Raw genomic sequence first — 25,632 nt, 5'->3', positions numbered from 1 at the left:
TGAATGGCTGGGTAGAGATATAAATTTGAAAGGTTGTCTGTGAAGTGATGGTATGCGTAAGAGTGAAGTTTGTCTATTATTTGTCCCAAAAGGGATTCTTAAAGAGCAGTATGATATTAAATCAGTCTTACAAAGACAAACAATGATGATAGTTCAGCTCAACACAGGCGCACGGCAATGAAGCTATGTATTCTATTTATTGAGCATGTGACTAAGCTGAGGGGAAAAAAAGTTAATTCCTTATTCATGATCTTTAGAAACTCGTTGTCTTCGATGGCAAGTGCTGCTTTGTCATCAGGGTTGCTCTCACTAGTAATCACGAGTGATTACCCGTGATTCAAAAGAGGCTTTATTGGCACAGGTGTGCGGCGGGGTTACAAGGGGTTATTTACCCATAATTCCGCTGTCCGCCCTGTGTTCCAAACAGCTTGCACACGTCCTATTGGTCCTATCACTATCCGAAGTAATGTTGTTATCGATCACGGATTTCAATCACAGATTCCACCATAGTTATGCGTATTCAGCCCGTGATTACAACCGTGATTACGCATCAGAAATCTGTGATTGATGGAAGTGACGTCCCTGGGCCAATCAGTGGCCCCCAGCGTAGGCCCTGAGCAACCAATCATAGGAGGGTAGGCTCTGCCCTCCCCTCTTGTATATAAAGCGGTGGCCATGTTAAAAGCTCCGTTCTTGCTAGACTCTGTGGACTGAGAGGGTGTTTTTTGTGTAAAACACGGCGGTTTAACTCCTTTCATTGCTCTATTACTGTATTTGATACTTGTATTTAGCTAGCTAGCCAGTGATTAACTTAAGTTTGTTGTAGTAGTCAGTGTAGTCTTCAGTGACAGGGTACCGAGTGCTGTGCTTAGTGCAGGTAGGCAGGTTCACTGATGTCAGTGCTTTATTAGTTACTGTATTTAACTTAAGTTACTTGTAATCACTCAGTGTAGTCAGTGACAGTGTACTGTGCCAGTGTGCAGTTACTGTGCTGTGCGTAGTGCAGGCAGGCACGTGTTCACTGCTTTTTGTGCTCTATTACTGTATTTGATACTTGTAGTTACTAATTAGTGATCAACTTAAGTTAGTTGTAGTCACTCAGTGTAGTCAGTGACATTGTACTGTGCCAGTGCACAGTTACTTTGCTGTGCGTAATGCAGGCAGGCAGGTGTGTTCACTGATTTTACTGCTCTATTACTGTATTCAGTATTTGCATTGTCTGCACATTTTTTTTTTCCTTTTCTATCTGTTTAAAAAAAAATCAATAAATAAAGCGCCCTGTTATATTCCGTCTGTCCGTTCCCAATCCCACACACATAGTATTGACAGTAAAAACCAGCACACTTTCCACCTTCAAATCTTGTGCATAGAGAATGTCTGCCAGGGGTTGTGGGCGTGGCCAAGGAGGGAATGCCATTGCCTCCGCCGCTTGTGGGACTGGACCACGGCCAGGGAGAGGGCGCTCAGCTGTAGGGGATGCAGCAGAGAGGTGTCCATCAGCAGCAAAGCCAACGTCATTGGCAGTGCCAGTGGCACCCATTTTTAGCACCTTGGGTCGCCGTGTGGCCATTCAGAGTCACTCACATGATTGAAGTATTCAACCAGAAGTAAAGATTTTAAATTTTCAGTTTAATTCACGAAGACAGTGAATATACAGCCATCACCCAGTGTTGGTATCAGGTGTAAGTATAGCGCTCAGGTATACATAGCTCTCAGATGCTCACAGCACTATAGGACACACTTGGAAGTGAGTGTGTCTACATTGCAGCTGGGCAGTAAAGCACAGCATTTCGAGCGGTCTCCCACTCTTTGTCGAGTGCAGTGGCCTGATGTGGAGGAGGTTGGGCACAGGCCACCAGCACAAGCATATTTTGAGGATGAGGAGGGGTCTGTGTCTGGGGATGTTGGGGCAGAAGAGGTGGTGGGGGGGTCAGGAGATGAGGTGATTCAGTCTGAAGATGAGAATGATTGGCATGAGGACCGTCCTTATGTGCTTGAGGTCTCTGAAGGAAGCTTGGAGGAGGATGAGGCACATATCAGGCAGGGGCAGCTCCAGCAGTGGGTGTGGAAGGCAGAAGCCACAGGCCACTGCTTCAGCCCGTTTCAGCAGCAGCACCACCACCATGCAACCCCCAACCAGAGGGAGAGCCACCACACCCTCTGCGCACTGTAGGGACAGGTTAAATCTCCAATATGGATTTTTTTCAATGTGTCCACCCTGGATGTAAGCTATGCAGTGTGTAACTCCTGGAAAAAAATAGAAAAAAAAAATTGAGCCGTCGGCGCAGCGCATCAAAGATTAGAGATGGCCCGAACGGTTCGCCGGTGGGTAGTCAGCGTGGATATCAGGTACCCGCACCAGTGGCGGGTAGCGAATTCATAGCGCGTTTGACCTGTCATTGGGCTAAACTTTGACCCCCTACATCACAGTCAGCAGACACATAGCAGCAAATCAGGCTGCACTCACCCATGGACTCCCGCCTCCCCTTTAAAAACCCAGCAGCACCAGCCATGTTCTCAGTCTGCTGATCTTGCTATAGTCAGAGGAAGGGAGAGACATTTGGAGCTAGGGAAACGTTAGTTAGGTTGTTGTTAGCTTGCTCCTCGCTTAATTTTGTTGCTGAAAGCACCCCACAAAAGCTCTTTTGAGAGCGAATATTCGTCTGATGTGTTTTTTTGTGTGTGTGTGACCACAGACAGGCATAGATACAGCCCTGTCGCAGCTGGGCCTAGTTGCTGTATTGTGCAAGGCCCAGCATACATTACCACTGCATATCTTTTCACTGCATTTGTGAATTAACTTACTAAAGCATAGCTGTCTTTGTAGGTAACACTGCATAGATAGAACCCGCTGACAGTTGCCAGGCCAGCTGGGATTTGTAGTCCCACCACTGGCAGCAAACTGTATAACCATACAATTACATATCTTTCCACTGTATTTGTGATTTAACTTACTAAAGTATAGCTGTCTTTGTGGGTGACACTGCATATAGATACAGCCCACCGATAGTTGCCAGCCAGGCCAGCTGGCATTTGTAGTCCCACAACTGGCAGCACACTGTATTAACATACAATTGCATATCTTTCCACTGTATTTGTGATTTAACTTACTAACGCATAGCTGTCTTTGTGGATGACTCTGCATAGATAGAACCCACAGACAGTTGCCAGGCCAGCTGGGATTTGTAGTCCCACCACTGGCAGCACACTGTATTTCCATACCATTGCATATCTTTCCACTGTATTTGTGATTTAACTTACTGAAGCATAGCTGTCTTTGTGGGTGACACTGCATATAGATACAACTTACAGACAGTTGCCAGGCCAGCTGGGATTTGTAGTCCCACCACTGGCAGCACACTCTATTATACCAGTGCATACCTTTCCACTGTATCTGTGATTTAACATATTATACCATAGCTCCCTTTGTGGGTGACACTGCATACCACCCACAGAGAGACAGGGACAGTAAAGGTAGCCATACACTGGTCGATTTGCCATCAGATCTGACCAACAGATAGATCCCTCTCTGATCGAATCTGATCAGAGAGGGATCGTATGGCTGCCTTTATTGCAAACAGATTGTGAATCAATTTTAGCATGAAACCGATCACGCTCTGAAGCTGCAGCTGCTGCCGCCGCCCCCGGTCCCCCGCATACATTACCTGCTCCGGCCGACGCGTGTCCCCTGGTCTCTGCTGTCTTCTTCTCCGTGCTCGGCTCCTCACAGCTTCACTGAACTTCCTGTCTGGGAAGTTTAAACAGTAGAGGGCGCTCTACTGTTTAAACTTCCTGCTGGGACAGGAAGTTCAGTGAAGCTGGAGGAGTTGAGCACGGGGAAGGAAAAGCGGTGACCAGGGGACACGCGCCGGCCGGAGCAGGTAATGTATCGCCGCTAGCGTCGGTCGTCGGGCATTCGAACGCCGCTATCGACGCACTCCCGACCCGGCGATCGTGCAAAATCTTCCGCACGGATGGATTGGCAGGAATCGACAGGAATGATCGATTTTGGACGTAAATCAATCGTTCTGTCAGCGTTTGCGCAACGATTTCACAGCAGATTCGATCACAGTGATCGAATCTGCTGTATATCGGCGGGAAAATCTTTAGGTGTATGGGCCCCTTTAGCTAGAATGTTCTTTATCGCTGAAACCACCCCACAACAAAAACCCTTTTGAGGGCTCATATTCTATTATTCTATTATTGTGTGTGTGTGTGTGTGTGTGTGTGTGTGTGTGTGTGTGTGTGTGTGTGTGTGTGTGTGTGTGTGTGTGTGTGTGTGTGTGTGTGTGTGTGTGTGTGTGTGTGTGTGTGTGTGTGTGTGTGTGTGTGTGTGTGTGTGTGTGTGTGTGTGTGTGTGTGTGTGTGTGTGTGTGTGTGTGTGTGTGTGTGTGTGTGTGTGTGTGTGTGTGTGTGAGAGAGAGACACTGCATACAGGGCCGGCCACAGTCATTGCTGGGCCTTCTAGTTCTACTATCATATTCTTTCTATTACAAGCTAGCTGTAATAATCCGCTCAGCTGGCTTCACAGGCAGACAGCTGTTTGACCACTCCTTATGTCTGAGAGATGCAGGTCTCTGGAAAAGAGACCTAGCTTCATCTTGCAACTTTCAGAGCTGCTTTGCTGAGAAATTTGCATACATGCAAATTACCCAGCTGGCTCCTTTGAGGGCTGGCACTATAAAGACCTTCTGCTGACCAGAGGGCTTTGCTGGTCATAACGGTTTGTTAAATTACTCCTGGAGTGTCAGCCTTTCCTGTTGGATTGTTATAGTTAGCTTAGAGTATTCTGGGGACTGCACTAGGCAGCTTCTCTAGTGCAGTTAGCCTGTTTATCTGTTTTGTCTATGTTGCTTCTCTGCTGTGATTGTCCTGTCGCCAACGGTGGTCGATAGGAAATCATCCTGTCTTGCTTGGATCACAGTAGCCTCTAGCGGTAGTGGCTGTGGATCCTTCTGATCTGTGATCCTGTCCCTGAACCCGGATTGCACTCGCTCTGGCGGTAAGAGCAGTGGATCTCTCCTATCCTGTCCCTGAACTTGGATCGCACTCGCTCTGGCGGTAAGAGCAGTGGATCTTTCCTATCCTACTTCCCGTCCGTCTGTCTGTTTTGTCTGATACGAACACTTGCTGTAGGCTCGGTGAGGTAACCGTTAAGCAAGCGCTCGCATTCTCTGTTTCGTGTTTGTGTGGCGGGGGTTAGTTAGGCGTGCTTGTCTCTGTTGTGCTTAACACGCGGAGACCTCACTGTAAACGCGTTCGGAGTTGCGAATGAGTGCGGTGTTAGCGTTTAGTTAGCGTTTGTTATTTTCCTTATCTTCTTATTGTATGATTTGCTGTGCCTTTGCTACTCTCGTGCCCTGTCTTGCTTAAGCCTTGTGTCACCTCTGGCAATCACCTCTCTCGCGATTGCGTTCCTACTTTGTTTCTGCTGTTGTGTGTGCACCGTCGCGGGTTGGCGACTAGATTAGTGCACATACTATCTCTGTGCTCATTCTCATTCGCAATCGCTTCCCTTGCGATTGCGTTCTCACTTGGTTTCCTCTGTTGTGTGTCCACCGTCGCAGGTTGGCGGCTAGATTGGTGGACATACATACATTCCTTATCTGTGCTTATTCGGTCTTGTGTCGCTGTTAGCAATCGCCATCTCTTGCGATTGCCTTCTCACCTGATCTTCATGGTTGTGTGTTCATCGTCGCAGGGTGGCGACTAGATTGGTGGACACACATACCCTCTGTCGCTTTGATCTCTCTCTTTCAGGGCTATCATGCCCTGCGTTTCTTCCCTTCGTACAATTCCTTTATGGCGTCTGTGGCAGGGCAGAGGAGCTGTTCCTCTGCACTCCACAGCTCCACCTGCCGACAGGAATTTCCCTCTACAGGTGCGTTGCACCTTTTGCTGGGTTCCCTCAAATTATACACTTGTGGAGGGTTTACGCAGTGTCAGCGCACATCCTGTGCACTGATCACGGAGAGAATTCCACAATTGTTACAGTATGACCAGCCAAACCGAAATTCCCAGTGTAGAGGGAATTTCCGATTTGTACATTTTGGTCGAATATGGGTCCTGTGTCTTTAAGAGGTTTAAGATACTGAACTCTGAAACCAGAGATGAGTTCATATCAGAATGTTCCAGATTCTTGGCAAATCCTGAATTTCAGGCCACCAATATTTCCACTTGGAGTGGTCAGATTGCGTACAATCTTTTCCAAGGGGATCTGTTTGTGTGGGCTGATGAGTATGCCAGACACCAGAATCTGAGACATAATCCTCTCAAGTTTCTGGCTCATGTTTTTTCTCGCAAGCTTGGAACTTCCATGCCATGTTATTTCTATGAGTTTTTCCCTGCAGTGCAAGATAGTTCATCATCATCCTTACCCTTACATCCATGTGTGTAGTGACACCTAACTCAGACATATGTAGTGGTGTAACATCATTAGCGCCTTCATCTTATAACAATAATGGTCGTGAATCAGTAAATTCACCACAAACATTTGTGAATAACTCCTGCGACATCTGAGGTGGAGTGGCTGTGGTGCTAGTAGTAGTGGTGGTGGCTACCAGCTGAGTGGTAAGTAGTTGTGGGATGCCTGAATCAGAGCAGGTGGAGGAAGATATGTCACGGTTCTGTGCGGAAGCTGAGGAAGGTGTTCTGTGTTAACCAGTTAACTACGTCCTCAGAATCTTGGGGGTTGAGGGTACGTGCCTTCTGAACACTGTGCATTGATCAATCGAGGGCCGCACAAAATCACACCAGCACGACCTCGAAAAGACCTGCGGGTGGCCTGCCTCTGCCTTTGCCTGTCATTTTTTTACATATTGGGGGTATGCAGTACTACTGACAATATTCAATAGTGGTAGACAGTGTGTGTAATCACAAAGAGGCACACAATCAGTGTCAAATACACAGCAGGTGTGTGTGTGTGTGTGTGTGTGTGTGTGTGTGTGTGTGTGTGTGTGTGTGTGTGTGTGTGTGTGTATCACAGGGCTGTGTACTTTAACACACACAGAGAGATATCTTATAGTACATTCAATCAGTGATGCTCGGATACCCCCAATCACTGATTCAACTGATTCAGCCGTGAAAAAAAAAAATCCGGATAAGTTGTGATTTTTATCCGGATTTGAAACAGCCTTCCGAATTCGACTCCGATTTTACCCGTGATTGCAGTGATCACGGCAAATCAAGGCCGTGATCATGGATTAAACTTAAAGTTAATAGCAAAACCCCCATACATGCTACAATCCCCAAAATTGCACGGATTATAAAGGTGTTAAGGGGCTACAACTTTAAAAGAAAATCAAAAAAGAACTTTTAGTTTTTGAGAAAAAGGGTTTTAAAGTAAAAATAACACTTTAAATGCGGCTATTAATTGGTAATACTTGGTTTTAAACAGGGAAATACACTTTAAGCAATCACAGACTCCCTAGCAAACTACCACCATGCAGGCAGGTGATAATGAGTCCCAAAGGCATCTGGCGGTGGTGGTACCACTGGAGAAGAATGAGTGGCCAATGCCATAAAAACACCCAGAGAGTTTTTTGTATTTTTTTTTTTACTTACAGCAATAGCAATGACATTGCAGCAGAATTGTCCATGGACCCTGGCGGTGGTAACGCAGACTAGTAGTGAAATAGAACATCAGCAGCAGCAGGAGGAAGAGGAGGACTAAGCAGCAGTCAGCACAAAAAGACTATGGCACCTCACTGGTGGTACCACAGCATGATAATGCTGCCCAAAAATTGTATGAATCCGTGGACCCTGGCAGTGGGAACACAAACTTTAGTAATCAAATAGAACATCAGCGGCAGCAGGAAGAGGACTAATCAGCACAGAAAGACTATGGCAACCCACTGGTGGTACCACAGCATAATAATGCTGCCCAAAAATTGTATGCATCCATGGACCCTGGCAGTGTAGACTTTAGTAATCAAATAGAACATTAGCGGCAGCAGGAGGAGGAAGACTAAGCAGCAGTCAGCTCAGAAAGACTATGGCACCTCACTGGTGGTACCACAGTATGATAGTGCTGCCCAAAAATTGTATGCATCCGTGGACACTGGCAGTGGGAACGCAGACTTTAGTAGTCAAATAGAAAATCAGCAGGAGGAGGAGGAGGACTAAACAGCAGTCAGCGTGGCAGCACAGAAAGACTATGGCACCTCACTGGTGGTACCACAGCATGATAATGCTGCCCAAAAATTGTATGCATCGTGGACCCTGGCAGTGGGAGCGCAGACTTTAGTAGTCAAATAGAAAATCAGCAGCAGGAGGAGGAGGAGGACTAAGCAACAGTCAGCACGGCAGCAAAGAAAGACTATGGCACCTCACTGGTGGTACCACAGCATGATAATGCTGCCCAAAAATTGTATGCATCGTGGACCCTGGCAGTGGGAATGCAGACTTTAGTAGTCAAATAGAACATCAGGAGGAGGAGGAGGACTAAGCAGCAGTCAGCATGGCAACACAGAAAGACTATGGCACCCCACTGGTGATACCAAAGCATGATAATGCTGCCCAAAAATTGTATGCATCCGTGGACCCTGGCAGTGGGAAAGCAGACTTTAGTAGGGAAATGCCACAGCAGGAGGAGCAGTGTGTGTCAGCAGCAGCAGCCTATGAGGCCATGGGACAGGACGGGTGTGACCACAGCAAAAAATGAAATGAACCAGGCCAATTACGAGTACCAGGCAGGTTCTAACTTGCTTTAGAAAGTCAGGCATTGTAAAAAAAAATTGCAGCAGCCACTTCATGTCCCCCTGATGCTGACAGCAGGGGCCAGGAACTCACCTACCACCAATGCCTGGTTAATTTTCAGGAAGGCGAGTTTCTCCACAGAGGTGTGGGACAGCCGACAGTGCTTCTCTGTGACCACGCCACCAGCCGCACTGAAGAATCTCTCGGAGAGGACACTGAAAGGGTGGCAGGACAGGACTTCCAGGGCATACTGGGCAAGCTCCCTCCAGATCTCCAGTCTCTTCACCCAGTACTTCATGGGGTCCATGGGGTGTCGATGTCAAGCCCGCTGGATGACCCCATGTAGTCAGACACCATGCTGGTCAGTCGCTGCTGGTGCTGGTTGGAGGAGGATGTTGTGTTTGCTGGCACCTCTGCTCTGGGCAGCTGCACTGCATACAGGCTCTTGCTTAGGCTCAGCAGGTCCCCAGGGCACCAGCTGCTGCTGCTTCTGCTGCTGGTGCTGCTGGTGGTGGCGGCCGCAGGCACCTGTTGCTGGGTTGGCAGAACAGCAACAGTGGGGTGGAAGGCCAGAGGAATGCTTGCAAGAGTCTGCGCACAAGGGTCTCCTGCAACCCCCTTGTGCGTTGCTCGGTGGTGGATGGCGACATACACTCTTCCAGCTTCCCTGCGAAGGCAGCGCATTATGTGCACAGCCATGGGTAAGAGATGGGCATTGGCAACCACATCTTCATCCCCGAGGACATGCTCATCCTCTTCCTGCAGCCTGTCCTCCTCCTCAGACCACCACCCCGGTACAAGGGCAGCGGCGCTCTGCTGCTCCCCCTCAGCTTTCAGGTTAGGGACATCCAACTTCTCCTCCTCCTCCTTCTCTACTATCTGTAAGTCCTCCTTCCCCTCCTCCTCCTGTGAGGTGGATTGTGCTGCCTGCACCTGGTCGAGCTGCCGCCCTCTCTTCCAGCAGATCACACATTGCCCTGTCCAGCAGGCAAACCAGGGGCACCCACTCACAAACTGATGCCCGCTCCCAGCTCACCATATTGGTTCCCTGCAGGAAGGGAGTCAACACCAGGCACACTTGCTGCATCTGTGTCCACTTAACTGCAGTGATGATGACTTCCAGCTTGTCTTGATGACAGATGTACCTCGTAAGGGTAACAGTAAATTCGGGCGCCTGAGGCAAGTGGACAAATCGGGCGCCGCCATTCACTCCCATAATAAATATCGTTTAATGGGCGCCCGACAGGAAAAAAGGGCGCCGGAGAAAAATAACGTTTTATAAGCGGCGCCCGGAGACTTTTACTGTTTTATAACTGCTTCTCATGATTACACATTATTTTATGATTTATAATTTTTTAAACATTATTTTTAAACGAAAAACAGTACAATCTTTTTTAAAACATTATTTTTAAACGAAAAACAGCACAATATTTTTTCACACGTTATTAATGCTTATCACAGGGGGGTCTTAGGTTTAGGCACCACCAGGGGGGTCTTAGGTTTAGGCACCAACAGGGGGGTCTTAGGTTTAGGCACCAACAGGGGGTTCTTAGGTTTAGGCACCAACAGGGGGTTCTTAGGTTTAGGCACCAACAGGGGGGGTCTTAGGTTTAGGCACCAACAGGGGGGTCTTAGGTTTAGGCACCAACAGGGGGGTCTTAGGTTTAGGCACCACCAGGGGAGTCTTAGGTTTAGGCACCATCAGGGGAGTCTTAGGTTTAGGCACCAACACGGGGGTCTAGGGGTTAGGGGTAGGTACAGGGAGGGTTACTTACTATTTTTTTTTAAACGTTATTATACGTTTCACTTTTTAAACGGAAGATTAACGTTTTCACAATTGCCAATTTCATGCACATTATTTAATGATTTATAACTTTATAAAACATTATTTTTAAACGAAATATAGTACATTATATTTTTAAACGTTATCCATGTTTATCGTTTAAAACCCCGTGCCCTTTTTTCCCAGCGTCCCTTTTTAACGTACGCCCTCGTAAGAGCCGTCCTGTGCTGCCACAGCCGCTTTAACATCGCCAGAGTTGAGTTCCAGCGAGTTGGGACATCGATAATCAGGCGGTGTAATGGCATGCCCTCGCTGTGCTGCAGGTGGGCCAGGGTTGCAGGGGCAGCAGCAGAATGGCGGAAATGGTGCACCACCTTTCAGGCATCTTCCAGCAGCTTGTTAATCTCTGAGTAGGTGCGCAGGAAGTGCTGCACCACCAAATTAAGCACGTGGGCCAAACAGGGGATGTGCTGGAGGTGTCCTTGCAGTGCGGCCACCAGCTTGGCCCCATTGTCGGACCTTCTTGGCCAGTACACAGATCCTTTTTGTTCTCTCCATTTTTTTGCCTGATGAAGTGGGGTTGTGACCTGCGAAACGCGTTGCAATTTGAAGCACTAAATAAATGTTATTTTGTTTTAAAATAACTGTTTGCAATCTGTTTATCTACAAGGTAGGTAAGTCCACCTAAACTTCCCCCTTTTTAAACAGTTTTTAGATGGTTTTATTCTAGTTGGCGCCTCTGTTAAAAAATTTGCAATGGATCCCACTTGTTCATCATTCTAACTACTCCTGTTCAATTGTAGTACCATAGTCTATGGCTGAAAATATTTCCATGCATACAAGAACCAAATCTCCCCCTTTTTTGCCATCAAGAAAGCTATTGCATCTCAACATTTAGGTATTCAGGCTATAAAAATGTACGCACATGGAGTTTTTGTACCCCAGCACCCAGAGGGTTGAAGCTTTGTTAGTTACTGTGACATATCTCTACTATTTCTAATTTAAAGTTGCTGGCACTGACAACACTCATAGCTTTCTTAACCTGTGTTCCCCACCTACCTTTCTGATTGTGAACTTGTAAGGAATGGGTATAGTATCTGTTTGCTAGTAAAAAAGGGCACACAGGGATAGTGGACAAAAAGGGCGCCACCATAGACTGCAATGCAAAATATCGGCTATTCGGCGCCCGACAGGAAAAAAGGGCGCCCGAGAAATAGCGGTTACAGGGATTGTGTTAACAAAAGTTTTCGTTTACAGAATAAGGTTTATAACAAATATTGTTTACAAGTTCGTTTTGACATTGTGGTATACTTATGTTTTCATTTTAAATTTAGCTTATAGCCGTTTTTACTTATTTTTTTCGTTTTAAAATTTCGCTTACAAAATTAAAGCAACTACATTTTCGTTTACACTTCTTTGATCATTTAAAAATTCGTTTTCATATGTATAATGCTTAAATACCGTTTTCAACCTTATTGAATTAGAAATACATGGCTTTTGGTATTAACTTTGTTTTTTACACTTATAATGCGTTGATTATAGTTACTAAAATATCACTTTTAATATTACTGTTATTTTAAGATTTTTAATGCGTACGTGATTGTAAGGCTATTTATTGTATTGTATATATTTATATATACTTTTCTCTATTTATAATATTAATGTATACGTGATTTTAAGGTTATTTTAAGGCTATTTATTCTATTACAAATATATAAATTATTTTATTCATGTTATTTGTAGTAAAGTATTTTAAGGATTAAATATATTATTGTTTATATGTGTTTAGGGTGTTTGTGCGGTGGGGATAGTTAGGTTTAGGCATTACCAGGGGGGTCTAGGGGTTAGAGATAGGTACAGGGAGGGTTAGGTATAGTTACAGTATAATATACGCAACCAGGGGGGTGGTTAGGGTTAGGCACCACCAGGGGGGTGGTTAGGGTTAGGCACCACCAGGGGAGTCTAGGGGTTAGGGTTAGGTACAGGGAGGGTTAGGTATAGTTACAGTACAATATACACCACCAGGGGGATGGTTAGGGTTAGGCATCACCAGGGGAGATTTAGTGTTAGGCACCACTAGGGGGGTGCTTAGGTTTAGGCTCCATCAGGGGGTGGTTAGGTTTAGGCACCCCCAGGGGGGTGGTTAGGTTTAGGCACCACCAGGGGGGTGGTTAGATTTAGGCACCACCAGGGGGTGTCTAGGTTTAGGCACCACCAGGGGGATGGTTAGGTTTAGCCACCACCAGGGGGGTGGTTAGGGTTAGGCACCACCAGGGGGTGGTTAGGTTTAGGCACCACCAGGGGGGTGGTTAGGGTTATGCACTACCAGGGGGGTGGTTAGGTTTAGGCACCAGCAGGGGGGTGGTTAGGGTTAGGCACCACCAGGGGGGTGGTTAGGGTTAGGCACCACCAGGGGAGTCTTAGGGTTAGGCACCACCAGGGGGGTCTTAGGGTTAGGCACCACCAGGGGGGTCTAGGGGTTAGGGATAGGTACAGGGAGGGCTCTGTGTGAGAGTAAGGATAGGTATAGTTACAGCACAATATATGTAATACATACAATTTATTAAATTATGTATATTTAAACAGGGGGTCTAGGGGTTAGGGATAGGGATAGGGAGAGATCTGTCTGAGCCTACAGTTAGGTATAATTGCAGTAAAATATCTGTAAAATCTACCATTGCATTACTATGCTTAAAGAAGTGTAAATATCGTTTTTGTTATAGACGCTATTTGACGTTTCATTTCACAATTTGTTTGTTATAGACGGTATTTTGCCATTTCATTTCCATTTATTTAACCTATTTAGCACTAAATTTTCATTTACAACCTCTTAAACGAAAAATATGGTTTTGTATTAAAACGTACAATTTCGGCTTTACCCCGCGCCCTTTTTTCCAGGCGCCTTTTTTTGATACACGCATAGTAACTGAACTCCCATTAATTGTATATAGGCACAGTTGAGAGGGAAGAACTGATGAGTAAGTTTGCCTTTTCTTCTTTGTACGTCCTTGTTTGTGTCTATGAGAAAATAAATGTGATGTTTCCAAAATTGGAAGTGTTTTGAGAAAGAAATCTGATTAGTTTTACTTAGGTAAAAAAAAAAAAATACAATATTAAATAAGAAAATAGAAACATGTCAATATTAGTTCTAAGTCACTTACAATAAAGTTAATATAATGTCATTTACCTAGAAAAGCAGAGGGAGAGACTGTTCCATTGCTTCTTGACACCATGACACTAATACCAGTTTCTATAAATGGTACAGAGAAATCCACTACTTCTGAGCGTTCTTCATTTATGGTAAGTGACCCAACAGCCATATATGCACGTTTTGTTACCACCTAATGAATTAAGAAAATAAAACAATTTGTGAGTAATACAATACTAGGAATCCAAAGCATTACTCTATGATTATGACTAGTGGTGCTCGTAGGGCCGGACAGAGGTGAGAGAGGCTCCAGCCTCAGGGTGCAGTGTAGGAGGGGGCACAGAACTCACTCAGCTATCATTCCCCTACTGTGTTTTTGAAGTAGAGAGAAATAAGAAAAGGGGATACATGGCCGTGACTGCAAGCCAGATAACTAGAGATTAAGGTGTTGGGGGAGGTGGGTGTTGGGAGCCCTGGGGTGCCTCTTAGTCTAATAGCAATCAGTGTGTGATGGCTTGGGTGAGAGGGATTGAGAGGGGCACTTTGGTGTCTTAGCCTTGGGTGCTGGAGGACCTTGTACCGGCTCTGGGTGCTCGTAAGGAGTAAATCATTTTTTGATTGCGATTACATTATGTACAACTCACTACGTATGTGAAACGTAATTACGCATGGATTTACGTAATTACACATATTTACGCGTAATTGCATGCGGAACGCGTGCAAATATTTGCTTCTATGTGCTAATGTACTACACATGCGTGACTATCATTTTAATATTCTGTGCAAAAAAAATCTCTTATACAGGTCCTTCTCAAAAAATTAGCATATTGTGATAAAGTTGATTACTTTCTGTAATGTACTGATAAACATTAGACTTTCATATATTTTAGATTCATTACTGTAACGATCGGTGTAGCACAGAGAGGATCTGATTACCGGTGATCTGCAGTATCACTGGGAATACAGATATATATCAGATTATAGATGATCTGCAGTATCACCGATAATCCGATATACAAACTAACCTCTGGACACCTGAGTAGAGTGTTTGGTGCAAACAGTAATAAATGGGAGGACTGGGCCTCAGAGCAGTAAGGAGTACTGCCCAATTCCTTCTGGACTCTCCCGGAGGGAGGAGTCAGGCTGAGAGACGGAACGACAGAACGAGAGTGACACTCAAGAGGGAGTGTCACTATCAGGACTGGGAACTGCCTCTAATAGTAAGGTCGATTCTCGAGGTCGGACAAGCCAGGTCGTAACCACACGGACAGATAAAGTACAGATTCAGAAGGCAGAGGCGAAGTCTAAAGTACAGGCAGGGTTCGGCAACAGGGTATCAGAAATATCAAGGTACAAAATCAGAAGGCAGATGCAGAGTCTAAAGACGAGCCGAGGTTCGGCAACAGAGTATCAGAAAGACAAAGTACAGGATCGGAGTTCAGGAGAATGGTCAGGCAGGCAGAGGGTCATAACAGATAATCACAATCAAACTAGTACTTAAAACTATCAACAATTCTAGCTAAGTGTAGGATTACAGCTCCAGCTGGTCCCGGCACACTTTCGGATCTGACTCAGGTCTGCGTGCTACCACGTAGTGATCGCAACGCCAGACAACCAGCAACTGAACAGCCAGCAGTATATATACCAGAACACTCTCCAGGCCCCTCCCTAATTGCTGGACCAATGAGAGTTGTGGAAAATGTCAGCTGACCAGCCTGGTCAGTTGACTCACTTCTGGCTGTTATATAAGCTCTGCCTCTGCACGCGCGCGCGTGTCACTCTGAATCTTGGTGGACTATCAGTCCCAGCCACACCAGTACTGTCTTGTAATGTATCCATCGGACCGAGCGTGGGAGCTGCCGCACCGCTCACTACACCAGCGGCGGCTTCCCCACGCTCAGCCCTCTTGTCAGGGACACTGCCATGCGGCAAGTCCGCTGCCTCCAATGCGGATTCCGCCGCTCCCAATGCGGATTCCGGCGCTCTGCCTATGCGCCATGCGGCGGTTTTTCCGTGCTGTGACGCCATGCAGGACGCGGAAACAGCCGCCTCACCCTGAGAAGCGGCGGCTTTTCCGCTTTTCTTCACAATTACACACAACTGAAGTAGTTCAAGTCTTTTATTGTTTAAATATTGATGATTTTGGCATACAGCTCATGAAAACCCAAAATTCCTATCTCAAAAAATTAGCATATCATGAAAAGGTTCTCTAACCGAGCTATTAACCTAATCATCTGAATCAACTAATTAACTCTAAACACCTGCAAAAGATTCCTGAGGCTTTTAAAAACTCTTAGCCTGGTTCAATACTCAAAACCGCAATCATGGGTAAGACTGCCGACCTGACTGCTGTCCAGAAGGCCATCAATGACACCCTCAAGCAAGAGGGTAAGACACAGAAAGAAATTTCTGAATGAATAGGCTGTTCCCAGAGTGCTGTATCAAGGCACCTCAGTGGGAAGTCTGTAGGAAGGAAAAAGTGTTGCAGAAAACGCTGCACAACGAGAAGAGGTGAACGGACCCTGAGGAAAATTGTGGAGAAGGACCGATTCCAGACCTTGGGGGACCTGCGGAAGCAGTGGACTGAGTCTGGAGTAGAAACATCCAGAGCCACCGTGTACAGGCGTGTGCAGGAAATGGGCTACAGGTGCCGCATTCCCCAGGTCAAGCCACTTTTGAACCAGAAACTGCGGCAGAAGCGCCTGACCTGGGCTACAGAGAAGCAGCACTGGACTGTTGCTCAGTGGTCCAAAGTACTTTTTTCGGATGAAAGCAACTTTTGCATGTCATTCGGAAATCAAGGTGCCAGAGTCTGGAGGAAGACTGGGGAGAGGGAAATGCCAAAATGCCTGTCCAGTGTCAAGTACTTACAGTCAGTGATGGTCTGGGGTGCCATGTCAGCTGCTGGTGTTGGTCCACTGTGTTTTATCAAGGGCAGGGTCAATGCAGCTAGCTATAAGGAGATTTTGGAGCACTTCATGCTTCCATCTGCTGAAAAGCTTTATGGAGATGAAGATTTCATTTTTCAGCACAACCTGGCACCTGCTCACAGTGCCAAAACCACTAGTAAATGTCTTACTGACCATGGTATTACTGTGCTCAATTGGCCTGCCAACTCTCCTGACCTGAACCCCATAGGGAATCTGTGGGATATTGTGAAGAGAAAGTTGAGAGACGCAAGACCCAACCCTCTGGATGAGCTTAAAGAGACTCCGTAACAAAAATTGCATCCTGTTTTTTATCATCCTACAAGTTCCAAAAGCTATTCTAATGTGTTCTGGCTTACTGCAGCACTTTCTACTATCACAGTCTCTGTAATAAATCAATGTATCTTTCCCCTGTCAGACTTGTCAGCCTGTGTCTGGAAGGCTGCCAAGTTCTTCAGTGTTGTGGTTCTGCTATGAACTCCCCCTTCCAGGCCCCTCTATGCACACTGCCTGTGTATTATTTAGATTAGGGCAGCTTCTCTCTTCTCTCTTATCTTTTACAAGCTGGATAAATCGTCCTCTGAGCTGGCTGGGCTTTCACATACTGAAGAATTACAGACAAAGGCAAAGCTGTTTGCAGGAAGAAACGAGCAGCCTGAATCTTCAGTGCATGAGAACAGGGGGAAAGAAACACACAAATGATCTCTTGAGATTCAAAAGGAAGGCTGTATACAGCCTGCTTGTGTATGGATGTATTTTCTATGTGTGGACATACTGTACATCAACCTACTTCCTGTTTTGGTGGCCATTTTGTTTGTTTATAAACAAACTTTTTAAAACTGTTTTTAACCACTTTTAATGCGGCGAGGAGCGGCGAAATTGTGTCAGAGGGTAATAGGAGATGTCCCCTAACGCACTGGTATGTTTACTTTTGTGCGATTTTAACAATACAGATTCTCTTTAAGGCCGCTATCGAAGCATCCTGGGCCTCCATAACACCTGAGCAGTGCCACAGGCTGATTGCCTCCATGCCACGCCGCGTTGAAGCAGTCATTTCTGCAAAAGGATTCCCGACCAAGTATTGAGTGCATAACTGAACATAATTATTTGAAGGTTGACTTTTTGTGTTTTAAAAACACTTTTCTTTTATTGGTCGGATGAAATATGCTAATTTTTTGAGATAGGAATTTTGGGTTTTCATGAGCTGTATGCCAAAATCATCAATATTAAAACAATAAGAGGCTTGAACTACTTCAGTTGTGTGTAATAAATCTAAAATATATGAAAGTCTAATGTTTATCAGTACATTACAGAAAATAATTAACTTTATCACAATATGCTAATTTTTTGAGAAGGACCTGTATGCCCAAAAAATGTTGCATATACCAGCCATTTTAATGCACATGCACGGCTATCATTTGAATACTTAATGCGGAAAAAAGTGTTTCCATGCATCAATAAAGTTGAGTCTACCTTCCACTGTAATGCGCGTGCATGTGTTTTAAATATTCAACAAGTAAAATGTGTGCGCAGACGTAAAAAAACATGTGTATGTCAGCATGCCAGGCACGCTCAGCTACAAAGTGTCTGATTGGCTAATGCATAATTAAAAAAAAAGGAAAAAAAAAAAGAAGTGTTACAATAACAAGCACACACGTGGCCCATCACGCGAACGGTTCCCGGTGAACTTCCGGTGGTTCTCGAATGCGGAGAACCGCAAACTTTTCCAGAAGTTCGGTTCGCCCCCATAGTGCACCATTAGGGTCAACCTTGACCCTCTACATCAGTGGTCCTCAAACTAAGGCCCGCGGGCCGAATGGGGCCCCCTGAGGCTTTTTTACCGGCCCCCCACACACAAATTGTATTACTTATAGGTGTGGTCAGCTACATCTTTAAATATTGGTGGTCCGCATATAGAATAGCAGTGCTGGCACCACCCATCCACATGGAAGCCAGAAAACAGTAATTTGCTGGTTTCCAATCAAATTCCAGAGCAGGTGACACTGCTGTTCACTGCATGTTGTCACCTAGGTATGCTCCACTGTCTGGCCCGAAAAGACTTCTACATCATTTTATGTATATGCCGGCCCCCCAGCAGTCTGAAGCAGGGCCGGATTATCCACCAGGCACATCAAGCAGTTGATTGGGGCCCTATTCAGGGCCCCATCACCATGCAATCCTTTATCTTTTACATGTATGGTGCGGCTAAGGGACCCCATCAGCATGCAGGCGCATCATTACGCTAATTAATTAGAATACAGTGTTCCGGTTCTCATCCTTTGTGTCGGGAATATGTACTTCCGTTACATAAAATAGTCCCAGTTACATTAGCAAGCATGAAGACGGGACTATTGCTGAGTTCAGCATGGCGGAGGGATTCAGTTTTGGAGCTGGCGGTTGTTTTAAAATGCACAGCGGCATGAGGAGAGGAGACCAGGAAGCAGGAGGAATGTGCCTGACACTGTCTGCAATAGAGGATGCTTTGCCCAGGAGTCCGATTCCGTATGTAATCATTCCCCCTCTTCTTCCCTCACACATATACGGAGAAGGGGTGTGAAACAAGGATGTCTACCATCCGTGGAATGTTGACTGTATAACCTCCTTAGGTGTTATGCTGTGTGCTTTGCTGGAATGTAGGGCATCTCTTTGATTGAAGTGAAAGGCAGCCGGGCAGTGTGATTTTTCCCTCACCCTCCGCTGTGTACACAGGCAGCTCGATAATGAAGCCTCTACTGACAGGATATTCCTCGGGTGAAACCTTCATGGGGGAGAACCAGGGGTCTTGCCTGTGTTTTTCATTGTGTCAGATTGTTTGAGGCTGACAGCCTGATTACGGTGTGCACATTTTCGTGGGAAGTAAAATGTTTACTGGCAATATGTGAGAAAATGTGTGTATGCTATGGCCACTCTGCAGGATACTTCCAGCATGACAATTTATTATTTATATAGCATCAAAACCTTCCGCAGCGTTGCACGGAGTATATATAGTCTTGTCAGTAACTGTCCCTCAGAGGAGCTCACAATCTACTCCCTACTATAGTCATAGGTCTATATAAGTAACATGTTAGTGTATGCATTGTAGTCTAGGGCCAATTTAGGGGGAAGCCAATTAACTTATCTGTATGTTTTTGGGAAGTAGGAGGAAACTAGAGTTTCCAGGGGAAACCCATGCAGACATGGAGAGGGCATTAAAATTCTTTGCAGAAAGAGCCCTGGCTGGGATTCAAACAGGGGCCCCAGTGCTGCAAGGTGAGAGTGCTAACCACCATGCTGCCCAATGACAATGTGTTTATATCACTATACTTCTAAATCCCTAGTAACTTGCTTAACTTGCTACTTAATTCAGTAGGGGGGGAGCAGAATGGGTTGAAGGAGGGGGCCCAAATCGGCTACTTTGCTTAGGGCCCCATTTGTCCTTAATCCGGCTCTGGTCTGAAGTACGTTGACCCGGCCCTCGACTCAAAACATTTGGGGACCCCTGCTCTACATCACAGTCAGCAGGCACATTGTAGCCAATCAGGCTACACTCCCTCCTGGAGCCACTCCCTCCCTTATAAAAGGCAGGCCCCACCGGCCATTGTACTCACTCGTGTGCCTGCAGCAAATAGAGAAGGGAAAGCTGTTGCAGTGCAGACTCTCTCATAGGGAAAGATTAGTTAGGCTCTTGTAGGCTTGTTAGCTTGCTCCTTGCTGATTCTTATTGCTAAATCAGCACCCCACAACAGCTCTTTTGAGAGCTAATCTTGTTCTTGTGATCTATTTTTTTTTCTGTGTGTTCCACTGACACTTGTGTTACATTGACAGCCTTGATAATCCATACTGTGTGTGTGCCACTGCCAGGCCCAGCACATTCAGTGACTACCTGTGTGTGTGACAGGTGCACATTGTAATACCCAGTACTGCATATACCTACCTACCTGTTGTTCACAGTGCACCCACCCACCTACCTACGTGAGTTGAGCGCACGCAGTGTCACTGTGCCTGTCTGCTACCTGTCTGTGTGTGACAGGCAGGGCCGGGCCGAGGCATAGGCTGGAGAGGCTCCAGCCTCAGGGCGCAGTGTAGGAGGGGGCGCACAATTCATTCAGCTGTCATTCCTAATTGTGTATGAAGCAGAAAGAAATAAGAAAAGGGGATACATAGCAGTGACTGCAAGCCAGATTACTAGATATTAAGGTGTTGGGGAGGTTATGGGCGCTGTGGCCCTCTTAGTCTAATAGCTATCAGTGTGTGACAGCTGAGGTAGGAGGGATGGAGGGGCGCACTTTGGTGTCTCAGCCTTGGGTGCTGGAGGACCTTATCCCTGCTCTGGTGAAAGGTGCACATTGTAATACCCAGTACTGCATATACCTACCTACCTGTTGTTCACAGTGCACCTACCTACCTACGTGAGCGCACGCAGTGTCACTGTGCCTGTCCGCTACCTGTCTGTGTGTGACAGGTGCACATTTTAATACCCATCACTGCATATACCTACCTACCTGTTCACAATGCACCCACCTACCTACGTGAGTTGAGCACACGCAGTGTCACTGTGCCTGTCTGCTACCTGTCTGTGTGGGTGTGACAGGTGCACATTGTAATACCCATTACTGCATATTCCTACATACCTGTTGTGTTCACAGTGCACCCACCTACCTACGTGAGTTGAGCGCACACAGTGTCACTGTGCCTGTCCGCTACCTGTCTGTGTGTGACAGGTGCACATTGTAATACCCAGTACTGCATATACCTACCTTCCTGTTGTTCACAGTGCACCCACCTACCTACGTGAGGCCACGCAGTGTCAATGTGCCTGTTCGCTACCTGTCTGTGTGTGACAGGTGCACATTTTAATACCCATCACTGCATATACCTACCTACCTGTTGTTCACAGTGTACCTACCTACCTACGTGAGTTGAGCGCACACAGTGTCACTGTGCCTGTCCGCTACCTGTCTGTGTGTGTGTGACAGGTGCACATTGTAATACCCATTACTGCATATACCTACCTACCTGTTGTTCACAGTGCACCCACCTACCTACGTGAGCGCACGCAGTGTCACTGTGCCTGTCCGCTACCTGTCTGTGTGTGACAGGTGCATATTGTAATACCCATTACTGCATATACTTACCTACCTGTTGTTCCCAGTGCACCCACCTACCTACGTGAGTTGAGCGCACGCAGTGTCACTGTGCCTGTCCACTACCTGTCTGTGTGTGACAGGTACACATTGTAATACCCATCACTGCATATATCTACCTGTTGTGTTCAGTGCACCCACCTCATCACTGCATATACCTACCTGTTGTGTTCAGTGCACCCACCTACCTACGTGAGTGCACGCAGTGTGATATACCACTCCATGCATACCTGTTAACTGCACCTGTGTGACTGCACATTGTATTAGTCAAGTCAGTGCATACCTTTCACTTCATCCCCCCCAATATGGACACAACAGACAAAACAGACAGAGGTAGAGGCAGACCCAGATGCAGGCCACCCGGCAGGTCTGTGCTAGGTCGTGTTGATGTGATTTCGTGCAGCCCTCTACCAAAGTACAGTGCTCAAAAGAAGGTATGTCCCATCAACTCCCAAGATTGTCAGGACGTGGTTGACTATTTAACACAGAACACCTTATCTTCCGCTGCCACCAGCGCTACTACAAGCACCACATCTGTTGCATTTGACACTTCGCAGGATTTAATTGGTGGGAAGTTAACTGATTCACAACCATTATTGTTACAACCAGATGAAGGCGCTAAGCAAGTTACACCACCTCATATGTCTGAGTTAGGCGGTGACACTATGGACGTAACGTGTGAGGAGGAGGATTATGAAGTACCTGCTGTTGGTGCAGTTTTGGAGGTGGTGAGGCAAGCGAAGCTGGGCAGGATGATTAAGATGATGACGATGATACGAATCCCATGTATGTTCCCAATAGAGCAGATGAACAGGGGGACAGTTCAGAGGGGGAGTCAGAGAGGAGTAGGAGGAGACGAGTTGCTGAAAGAAGCAGGGGGAGCTCGTTGTCAGAAACTGGTGGCAGTGTCCGGCGCCATGTATCACCACCTATCGACAGCCAGCCAACATGCCCTTCAACGTCAGCTGCTGCTGCCACCATAGTGCCATCACCCCAGGGGGGCTCAGCAGTTTGGAAATGTTTTCATGTGTCTTCCTCAGATTGGAGCAATGCCATCTGTTGTCTCTGCCTCCAAAAATTGAGTCGAGGAAAGGCCAACACTCACGTAGGGACAAGTGCCTTATGAAGGCACATGGAGAAAAGGCACAAACTGCAATGGGAAGAGCACCTGAGCAAAAGCAGCACACAAAAGAAAAGCCACCCTCCTTCGCCTCTTCCTCCTTCAGGTGCAGCATCTTCAGCCGCTTTCTCTTTTGCACCTTCAGAGCCACCCTCCTCCACTCCGCCTCTGCCCTTGAGCGGTTCCTGCTCCTCTGACCACAGCAGCCAGGTGTCCATGAAGGAAATCTTTGAGCGGAAGAAGCCAATTTCTGCCAGTCACCCCCTTGCCTGGCGTCTGACAGCTAGCAGGGCGGAACTGTTAACTCGCCAGCTGTTTCCATACCAGCTGGTGGACTCTGAGGCCTTCCATAAATTTGTGGCCATTGGGACACCGCAGTGGAAGATACCAGGCCCCAATCATTTCTCTAAAAAGGCGATACCCAAACTGTACCGTGAAGTGGAGAGGCAAGTGGTGTCATCTCTGGCACACAGCGTTGGGTCATGGGTCCACCTGACCACGGATGCCTGGTCTGCCAAGCACAGTCAGGGCAGCTACATTACTTACACAGCCCACTGGGTCCACCTGGTGACCGATGGCAAGCAGGGAGTACGTGGCTGTGCAGCGGACCAACTTGTTGTTACACCTCCACGGCTTGCAGGCAGGCCTCCTGCCACCTCCTCTCCTCCTGCTACATCCTCTTCGCTGTGGTCCTCCTCCTCCTCCTTGGCTGAGTGGCAGTTCAACTCAACTGGTGCTGCGATCTCCTCTCCAGCTACACAGCCCCATCTCCCCAAGGCCTATGCTGCATGCCAGGTATGACATTGTCACGCTATCTTAGACATGTCTTGCCTTAAAGCGGAGAGTCACACTGGACCAGCTCTCCTGGCTGCTTTTAACAAACAGGTGGATCAGTGGCTTACTCCGCACCAGCTGGAGATCAGCAACATGGTGTGTGACAACGGCAGCAATCTCCTTTCCGCTTTTGAATTTGGGAAAGCTGACACATGTACCCTGCATGGCACATATGCTTAATCTAGTCATTCAAAGATTTTTGTCAAACTACCCAGGCTTAGAGGACGTCCTGAAGCAGGCCAGGAAGTTGTGTGGGCATTTCAGGCGGTCTTACATGGCCATGGCACGCTTTGCGGATATTCAGCGTAGAAACAACTTGCCGGTGAGACGCTTGATATGTGATAGCCCAACTTGCTGGAATTCGACCCTGGTCATGTTCTCTCGCCTGCTAGAACAGAAGAATGCCGTCACCCAGTACCTGTACAATTACAGTAGAAGAACACAATCTGGGGAGATGGGGATGTTGTGGCCCAACAACTGGACACTGATGCGAAATGCATGCAGGCTCATGTGGCCATTTGAGGAGGTGACCAATCTGGTGAGTCCCAGTGAAGGCACTATCAGCGACTTGATCCCGTACACTTACTTCCTGGAGTGTGCCATGCGTAGAGTCCTGGATCAAGCTGTGGAGGAGCATGAAGAGGGACAGTTACGGCAGGAACAGTTGTGGGAGCAATTTTCATCAGAATCAGATGTTTCCTCAACACCTGCGGCAGCACAGAGGGGGGAGGAGGAGGAAGAGTCGTGTGGGGAAGAGGAGTCAGACTCAGATGATGAGGAAGGTGTTTCTTTGGAGGAGGAGACGCCAGCAAAAGAACAACTGCAGCAGGCGTCGCAGAGGGCTTGTGCTGCTCAACGTTCCCGTGGTATTGTTCGTGGCTGGGGGAGGAGGAGGACTTACCTGACACTCACTGAGGAAGAGCAAGAGGAGATGGAGAGTACGTCTGCATCCAACTTTGTGCAGATGGCGTCTTTCATGCTGTCCAGCCTGTTGAGGCACCCCGTATAAAAAACTCAAGGGGAATGAGCTGTACTGGGTGGCCACGCTACTAGACGCTCGGTATAGGTACAAAGTGGCGGAAATGTTACCAACTAGCTAGCAGCGGCCGCTATACTAATTTTTCTGGTGCGTGTACATGCCTGCCTAATTTTTCTGGCTGCACTGCAACAACAAAACAAAAGGCATGTACATGTGCCCATTCCCCTTCGTGATCATTACCTTGCCACGGTGAAGGGGCTTGCATATCACAATGAAGCAATGACCGCCGGCTATATGAGTGTCTCGGGGGGTGGCACGCCAAAGATAATAAGGTCATTGCTTCATTGTGGACAGACCAAATTTGATCAGCTGGACAGTCACTGTTGTTCTATAATTGAGCTACCACAGTCTGGCGACCATATGGGCTTGAAAACAGCCACGGCCTGCACTCTCACCATGGTGCACACCAGTCCAGCACGGCCGTCACTACGCAAACAGCTGTTTCCTGTGCGTTACACAGTGAGTTTGGTGTGTCAGTGTGAAGCAGTACTCTAATTACACTCCCTGATTGATGTATATACATGCAAGATGTTTTAAAGCACTTTAGGCCTGCAATTTAGCATTCAATGTGATTTCTGCCCTTAAAATGCTGCTTTGCGTGAAATCCAGATTTTTCCCCGGGACTTTTGGAGTCTATCCCACTCATCCATGCAAATACTCAGATGTTAGACCCTTTGCAACATCTTTTCCATCACTTTTCTGGCCAGCATAAATTTTTCTAGTTTTCCAAGTTCACCTCCCCATTAAAGTCTGATGCGGTTCGCGAAAGTTCGCACAAACCGAACTTTTGCGGGAGGTTCGCTAACTAGGGGAGTCAGAGAGGAGTAGGTGGCAGTATCCGGCACCATGTATCGCCAACTATGGACAGCCAGCCAACATGCCCTTCAACGTCAGCTGCTGATGCCACCATAGTGCCATCACCCCAGAGGGGCTCAGTGGTTTAGAAATTTTTTTGTGTGTT

At 46.9% G+C, this 25,632-nt stretch overlaps 1 protein-coding gene across 1 annotated transcript in view; it reads right to left on the bottom strand.

Annotated features, from left to right (window-relative positions):
* LOC137522100 (glutamate receptor ionotropic, NMDA 2B) overlaps positions 1-25,632 on the bottom strand; it is a 1,475,416-nt gene that overhangs the window by 562,626 nt on the left and 887,158 nt on the right. Inside the window, exon 6 of the mRNA XM_068242127.1 lies at positions 13,668-13,821. Within this exon, the coding sequence (XP_068098228.1) occupies positions 13,668-13,821 (154 nt within the window). The remainder of the gene's footprint in view (positions 1-13,667; positions 13,822-25,632) is intronic.

The sequence above is a fragment of the Hyperolius riggenbachi genome, chromosome 6 (genome assembly GCF_040937935.1).
Source record: "Hyperolius riggenbachi isolate aHypRig1 chromosome 6, aHypRig1.pri, whole genome shotgun sequence".
NCBI classification, from domain to species: domain Eukaryota; kingdom Metazoa; phylum Chordata; class Amphibia; order Anura; family Hyperoliidae; genus Hyperolius; species Hyperolius riggenbachi.
Note: the sequence above shows the minus strand (reverse complement) of the source record. Positions and strands in the feature narration are given on the sequence as shown.